General features: G+C 59.6%; 1 protein-coding gene across 1 annotated transcript in view; it reads right to left on the bottom strand.

Moving 5' to 3' along the window:
- Positions 1–7898, bottom strand: part of DOT1L (DOT1-like histone H3K79 methyltransferase) — a 64986-nt gene that overhangs the window by 42207 nt on the left and 14881 nt on the right. The window contains exons 3-5 of the mRNA XM_011997475.1: positions 6410–6484; positions 2903–2966; positions 1376–1604 (exon numbers count right to left, since the gene is read on the bottom strand). Of these exons, the coding sequence (XP_011852865.1) occupies positions 1376–1604; positions 2903–2966; positions 6410–6484 (368 nt within the window). The remainder of the gene's footprint in view (positions 1–1375; positions 1605–2902; positions 2967–6409; positions 6485–7898) is intronic.

Below are 7898 nucleotides of genomic sequence, written 5' to 3'. Positions count from 1 at the left end.
ACCACACCCAGCTAATTTTTGTACTTTTAGTAGAGAAGAGGTTTCACCATGTTAGACAGGCTGGTCTCGAACTCCTGACCTTAGGAGCTCAGATCTGCCCGCCTTGGCCTCCCATAGTGCTGGGATTACAGGCGTGAGCCACCACACCCAGCCAATATACATTCTTTTTATTGCATTTTTAAAATTTGGAAATAAATTTAAATAAGTAAACAGAGATGGGGTCTTGCTACGCTGACCAGCCTGGTGTTGAACTCTTGGCCTCAAGCGATCCTCCCATCTCAGCCTTCCAAGCGCTAAGATGACAGGCGTGAGCCGCCACACCGGGTCTGTGCAAAGTCCTCTTGGTCCCTGCCCTCGGGGCCCCTCCCCCACGTCAAAGCCAGGACTGTGGAGTGAGGCAGATGTGGGGCTCGCATGCCTGCAGGCACAAGGTTCACATGTCCATCGAGGTCCAAGAAGCCCAGAGACAGTGTAGACACTGTGGAGAAGGGGCCTCCGCCATCTGACCCTTGTCAGCCGGTGGCCCCGTCAGCCCTGCCTGGATGGGGTGGTCCCATCAGGAACGAGTCAGGCTGATGAGGTTGTTCCTGAACTGACTGCTCATCTATGCCTCGGCCAGGCCACACCGGGGCTCAAGACAGGGCCAGAAACCCACATCTGGGGCCTGGTCTCAAGGGGCCCCGACCGTGGTTGAGGGGAGACGACGCCTCACAAGCAGAGCCTGTCGCTTGTCAGACTGAGTGCAGGGGGAGGCCGAAAGAATGCCAGCATGTGGGAGGTGGTCTGTAGGGACTCGCCGAGGCCACCCTGAGCCCCAACCTGGGAGGGGCAGGGCATGGCCCAGACGCAGGGGTACTGAGGGAAGCCGGGGATGCAGGGAGGGCGAGAGGGCCTCCATGAGCCCAGGGACCTGGGGTTTTCCTCTGCATGGGAACTTTCCAGCCGCTGCAAAGGGAGCAGGTGTGCCCAGGGACGGACCGCAGTAGGCTGCAGCATGGGTGGGGGCTGGGCTGGGGCCCAGGCTAGCGAGTGGCAGCTTCTGGGAGTGAGCAACAGAGGGGCACAGGTCTAGCTCCCCCGCTGGTGGGAAGCAGGGGAAAAGCAGAGTCTCCGGGCACCTGGAAGGATGGGCCTGGTCTGGGAACCACTGGGTTCCTGCGATTTCTCCTCTCTGGGTAGAGCCCTGGGCTCTGGGGAAGGTCAGGGCTGGGGAAAGGAACGGACCCACAACGAGACAGAGGGGCCGGGAAAAGGAAGCGCCGTCCACGCCAACATCGCGAGTCCCTGTTAAACTCTTCTCCAAGCAGGTGTGGGTCAGGCACAGAGCATGTGGCCTGGAAGTACACAGCAGCCGGGCGTGGCGGGCGACACTCACCGCTCCCCAAGTCCACAAACAGGTCGTCGTCGGTCATCTTGATCTCGTCGATCATCTGGGCCACCAGGTCGAAGGAGGTCTCCCCGTACACCTCAGGGGAGAAGGGCTCGTAGTTGTTGAGCTTCTCGGGGTCAGTCACTGAGTGGTTGTAGACCTGCTGCAGGATGTGGCGCAGGAGCCCAGTGGACGGCCGCGTGTTCAGCTTCATGGGCTGCGTGGTGCCCTTCCACTGCAGACAGAGGGTGGCCCGGCCATGTCACATAAACCGCACGGCTACAGGCTGCCCAGCCCCTCCACTCCTGAGACCTAGGCCCTTTCCCAGCAGAAGCAGGGAGCCGGCTGCAGGGCCTCTCGTGCACCTGTGGGGTGGCCGCCAGGTTCCCAGGTCAGTTTCCAACCCAGCCCCATTTCCTACAAGCAGCAAAGCAGCATCCCCAGGGACAGGCCCCATCTCAGAGGGGTCCCAGGAGGCTCCTCCTCCCACCACAGGCCTCTCTCCTCACTGGCAAGACCACCGAGACCACACAGGCCACCGAGACCACCATCCCTCCTCCGGGCCGAGGCAGCAGAGCGGGGCGCCGACACCAAGGGATCCCCATCAGGTGCCACGAGCCCCATGAAAGCCTCGAGCCCACCGCACCTCACCTGACTCGCCCACCTGGAACCCCGCCTTCCTCCCCGCCGCACCTCACCTGACTCGCCCACCTGGAACCCCGCCTTCCTCCCCGCCGCCTGCAGCAGGCTGAGGTGGTCCCCTCTCGCCCCGGCCAGCTCAGTTCTCAGGGGCCCACAGAGCTGCATGCACGTGGTGAGGTGGAAGCCGGGGCAGGGTGGCAGGCTCATGGGGCGGGCCAGCCCAGCCCAACCCCACTCAGGAGGGCTGAGTGAGCCCATGCCGCCCCCAGCAGGACTCCCTCCACAGCAAGACCTTCAAGAAAGAGCTTCCCTGCCCTCATGCCCCAGGGGCCCCCGGCGCCTTCTAGAACATGGGAAGCAGCACGCTCCCCTCCCTGCTACACCCCAGCTCGCTGTGTCCCCCGTCCTTTGTGAGGAAAGCCTCACGAGACACAGCAGGACCGGGGTGTCCAAGGGCGCAGCCCAGGCCAGCATCCAGCCTGATGAAGGCAGGTGGTGTGGGGGAGGTACGAGGGGAAGGCCGGCATTCACACAGCCTGGGGAGGACAGGGACCCTGCCTCTGCTGGGGCCCACGGTCACAAACCCAGGGTTGCAGAGGCATGTGCAGACACCACAACCCTCAGGGCCCTGCCTCAGCACACAAACCACGGACGGCTCTGCGTTGGCACATGGCCACAGCTCGCAGTTGGCGTGGCCCACGAGGACATAACTCAGCCTCAGCAGCCCCCACACCACTCACCCACAGACCACGGTCCCCCCCATCCTGCACATTCCAATCCCTGGGGGCTCCAAGGGGAGCCCTGTGCCACAAGGTGGTGACGTAAGGGGTCTGGAGGGGTCTGGGAGCCTGGCACTACTACTGACCGCCCAGGCAGGGGCAAGCCACCTACCAGCTGGTGGATGCTATCGATGGCGCGGTTGTACTTGTCGCAGAGCCTCTGCATGCTCTCGAAGCTGAAAAAGGCAAGGGAAGGCCCTGGTCACACGAGCCAGCGCGAGCCGCATGCATGGGAGGGGACAGCACACGGACAGGGCAGGCTCCACGGTGTGGTCTCTGGCTGGACAGCCACCAGCCAGCTGGCCAAGACCCCTCTGGCAGAAGCCTCACGTTCCACCCTGATGGAGATTTCAGGTTTGACGCACAGGCGAGGAGGCCGGCCGAGAGTCTGGTGCAGGAAAGCACTGAGCCCTGAGGCAGTCTGGACCTGCCCAGGTTCCCCACACATAGCTGAGGTCCAGGTGTGCTGGAGGCGTGAGGAGAGAAAGAGGGCTCGAGGGGGACTGAGGCCGGCCCAACAGCAGGGACCCCTGGGGCCGGCCTTAGAGGGTCTTCCTTGCCCTGGCTGGGGATAGCCACCATCGCCAGAGGCAGCTCTGGGGTCCCATGGCTGGGGTCCCAGGGATCACTGGGCCTCTGACGGGGCAGGTGCAGGAGGAGGGAGCACTGCAGAAAGGAGGGTGCCCCACCCACGCCCGCACTGCTCTGTGCACGTATCCTTCAAAAGCTCCGACTCACTCACACGTCAGCAGTGTGTCACGTCAGACGTGGCACAGCAGGGTCCACCGTGAGACTCAGTCCCCTGGCAGCAGCTCTGCCCCGCTCAGCCCTAGCCGCAGGGCAATGCTTCATTACCTAAATGCCTGCACCCAACAGCATCCAGGGCAGGGCCAACCGGGCAGCAGGGGGCACCTGTGCTCCAGGGAGCGCCCACTGTCTGTGGGGCATGTGAGCCACAAGAAACACAGGCCACGCCCAGGCCCAGACTCAGAGGGGCTTCCGGGGTGGGGGCAGGCCTGCTGCAGGGTCTGCCTGGCCTAGTCTGTCCAGTCTCGACCTGGGATAACTTGCTCATCTTCCAAACCAGTTGGACCCACTGGCAAAATGTGGACGACAGCGTCTGTCCCACCACCTCAGAAGGTGTCCAGAGCAGACCAAGAGACAGGAGGAGGAGGGGTAACCTGTCCCGTGAACACTGTCACACACAGTGGCTCTCACCGGGGACCCCGGGAACATGGCGAGGCAAGCAACAGATGGAGACAGGGACCCTGCTCGGCACCCTGCAGTGTCCAGGACAGTCCCTGCCAGAGAACGATCCAGTCCCCGGCACCGAAGAGACCTGCACCTGTGCGGGGGGGGCGGGGGGCGCGGCTGGGACTGTCCTCCGCCTCCTTCCTCCGCCGCCTCCACGTGCACGCAGGCAGCTTCCTCCCAAGGGCAACCCCAAGAGCCTGGCAGATGCTCCGAGACGTGGCTGCGCAATCAGACCCCTGCTCCCGCCCCAGCCCCAGTCCCATGCTCTTCCTGCCTCGCCCTGGCAGCCCTGAATTCACCTGGGCAGTGTGTGCCCGAGGTTCACACTTTCCCTTCCTCATAGGAAAACCTGCGCTCCAAAGACCAGGTTCATGCTTTTCTTAAGCAGCAGCTGCAGGGAATAAAGCAAGAGAACTTAAGAGCAGCAAACACCAAGAACAAAAGCCGGCTGACAGCCCCGGGAGCACGGCCACACAGAACCTGGATCATCCAGAGGACAAAGGACACAGGGGCGGAGGTAGCCCAGGGAGTGTGAAGGGCCAGCAGGCACCGTGTGGGCCTCGGTCCATGAGCAGCATCTGGCCAGGGTCGGATGACCCAACAGAGCCAGCCTGCTGCCTCCCGCCTTCCCCGCAGCTCCGGGGAGCAGTGCTGGCCCCTCCTGTGTTTTCACTTCTACACACCGCCTTCAACCCTGACAACCAGACCCTCCCAAAATCATCTCTGCATACTCCCGGGAAGAGACCCTTCCCTGGCAGGATGTGCAAATGCAGGTGCTCAGAGGAGCTGCGCTGTCCTTGGCCTGAAGCCCTAATGGCTCGGTCCCTCAGGTGGTCCTCCCAGCTCCAACAATTACCCCCTGCCCAGCCTGTCCCTGACGTCCTTCCAGCCTTGGCTAAGCCCATCCCACACGAAGGGGAAGGACGCCACACACCCAGGTGCAGGGGCACCGTGAGCACAGCGTCTGACACACTCGCTGCTCAGAGCCAAGGCAGACGCTGGCCACACACAAGTGAGGCGCCATAAGCGCCGCAGGTTAATACGAAAGGGCTCAGCCCAACAACACCCACCCACCCAAGGGGCCTCCGGTTCCTAATAAAACTCCTGATGGCTGGGAACTTCTAGGTGACGGGAGCATCTTTTGTTGTAAGGTCCCGGGTAGGGTAAAGCCCAAGCTGCAGTAAGAAGTTTAGAGAGAAATGGAGGCAATCATCAAGCAAGTCTCCAAGAAGCCTCCGTGAAAACCCAAAAGCACAGGGTGCAAAGAGCTTTGGGGTGAGTGCACCCCAACTCCACAGAGACACAGCTCTGTGCAGGGCCCTGCAGGCCCCTCCCTGTGGACCCTGCCATGTGGCTGTTTATCTGCACGCTGCATCACACCCTTTATACTAAACCAGGGAAGGGCCCAGCACACCATCACGCCTGATGAGGGGTGGCGAGAGGCCCAGACTTGCGGGGCAGGTGGCGTGAAATCCACGGCAGCGGGTCGGCATGGAGGACCCTGCCAGCAATGCGCTTGTCTGCTTGTGGGGTACCAGGGTGCTGACCACGGAATGGGCAGGGCTTGAGGGAGGGGCACAGGATCTCGAGGCTTACTGAGGCTGAGACCGCTGACCACAGACAAAGGAGTCCCTCCCACATGCCAGCGAGGCCGGAGAGCCAGGTAAAGTGCAGCCATGTGCTCAGCCCGGGAGGGCGCCAGGGCCCTCTAGGCTTGACTCTCTGTGGAGAGGGGCTCACCTAAGCTCACGACAGCATAGCCCTTGACGGAGGACTACTCTGTTGATTTCAGACTCCCAAGAGCTGAAAAAGGCGTGAGCCTGGAATGTCTTCCTTCTCAAAGAAAAACAAAACACTTCCAAGCAAGCATTCCAGAGACAGCCCTGCCCCTCTCCACCCACAAGACCCTCCTCCAAGACCCAGAAGCTGCCAGGGCAAAACTGCTAACAGCCACAGGGCTGGAGACAGAGGGACTAACGAAACCCAACTGAGGTCGAAGCAGAGCTGCCAAGGAGCCTGAGGTCGCCCAGGCCCTCCCAGCAGCCTCAGGCAGGAACTCGGACTTCTGGCCGTCAGCCGCCCGCTATAAAAAGAGCCATCACTAGCGCAGGCTGACTCCACACATGCCAATCCCACTTTCCACAACCGGAGTTTCCAATTCTGTCCAGCCTCTGACAGCCTTTGCCAAGAGTTGATAAACATTTCCTACCAAAATAACTTTATGGTGGCCACGGCCAACTCTAAAAGGAAATTTCAGATCAGCTTGCACCATCTAAGAAGAGCTAATTATAGGATGCGTCCTCCTGTCCTCCCCAAGAGCCAAGTCTGTCCTCAGAGCGGAGTGGCCCGGCAGGACTCTGCTTACCTTTTGGTGTCATAGTCAATTAAAACGTAATTCTCCATAGCGAGCTTGAGATCCGGGATTTCTTCACAGACCCATCTGAAACACAGCAGCAGAAACGATCAGGAGGGGTTTGGTTTTTTTGGTTTTGTTTTGTCTTTTGTCTTTTTGTTTGTTTGTTTTTGAGACAGAGTCTCCCTCTGCCTCCCAGGCTGGAGTGCACTGTCGTGATTTTGGTTCACTGCGACCTCCACCTCCCAGGTTCAAGCGATTCTCCTGCCTCAGCCTCCCGAGTAGCTGGGATTACAGGCACCTGCCACCACGCCCGGCTAATTTTTGTATTTTTAGTAGAGACGGGGTTATGCCATGCTGGCCAGGCTGGTCTCGAACTCCTGATCTGAAGCGATCCGCCCACCTCAGTCTCCCACAGAGCTGGGATTACAGGTGTGAAAATCTTGAGCATTACCAGCATGTTCTTAAACACTGCATCCTCTCCAACAGAAAACAAACATCCCTACCACTCCACTCAGAGTGGAGAGAGAAGGGAGGCGTGACTTCAAAACTAAGGCTACGATGTGCACCATGAAGCTGTTACTGAAGTACACTGATTTTACATGGCTTCCAGGCCACACGCCAGTGGCTCCGGGGAGCTAAGTGAATGCACCTGCTACAGGGCTGGTCTAGGGACCCACTGGCCACATCAGAGCTCAAAAAGCAACCGATGACTAGAAACTAAAGTCAACTGGTGCCAGGCACGGTAGCTCACACCTATAATCCCAGCACTTTGGGAGGCCGAGGTGGGCAGATCACGAGGTCAGGAGTTCGAGACCAGCCTGACCAACATGAATAAACCCCATCTCTACTAAACATACAAAATTAGCCAGACATGGTGTTGCAGGCCTGTAATCCCAGCTACTCAGGAGGCTGAAGCAAGAGAATCGCTTGAACCTGGGAGGCGGAGGTTGCAGTGAGCCGAGATCGCGCCACTGCACTCCAGCCTGGGCACCAAGAGCAAAAACTCCATCTCAAAAATAAACAAATAAATAAAATAAAGCCAACAGGAATTTGAAGAATTAACTAATCCCAAAATACAGCAGAGCTTCATCAACAAACACTGCCAAGAAAAATGAGGCGGAGGGGGCCATAGCTGAAGAGACGGAAACAAACCAGCCCATTAAAACTCTTTGACCTCACTTGGATCCTGATACCATATTGAAAAGGATCATGAAGGCCGGGCGCAGTGGCTCTCGCCTGTCATCCCAGCACTGTGGGAGGCTGAGGTGGGTGGATCACCTGTGGTCAGGAGTTCGAGAGCAGCCTGGCCAACATGGTGAAACCCCACCTGTACTAAAAATACAAAATTAGCCAGGTGTGGTGGCACATGCCTGTAGTCCCAGCTACTTGGGAGGCTGAGGCAGGAGAACTGCTTGAACCCAGGACGCGGAGGTTGCAGTGAGCCGAGATCATGCCCTTGCACTCCAGCCTGGGCAACAGAGCGAGACTCCGTCTCAAA

Source organism: Mandrillus leucophaeus, unplaced genomic scaffold (genome assembly GCF_000951045.1).
Source record: "Mandrillus leucophaeus isolate KB7577 unplaced genomic scaffold, Mleu.le_1.0 Scaffold54, whole genome shotgun sequence".
In the NCBI taxonomy this organism is placed as follows: Eukaryota; Metazoa; Chordata; class Mammalia; order Primates; family Cercopithecidae; genus Mandrillus; species Mandrillus leucophaeus.
The sequence above is the reverse complement of the archived record's forward strand: the minus strand, read 5'-3'. Positions and strand labels throughout refer to the sequence as shown.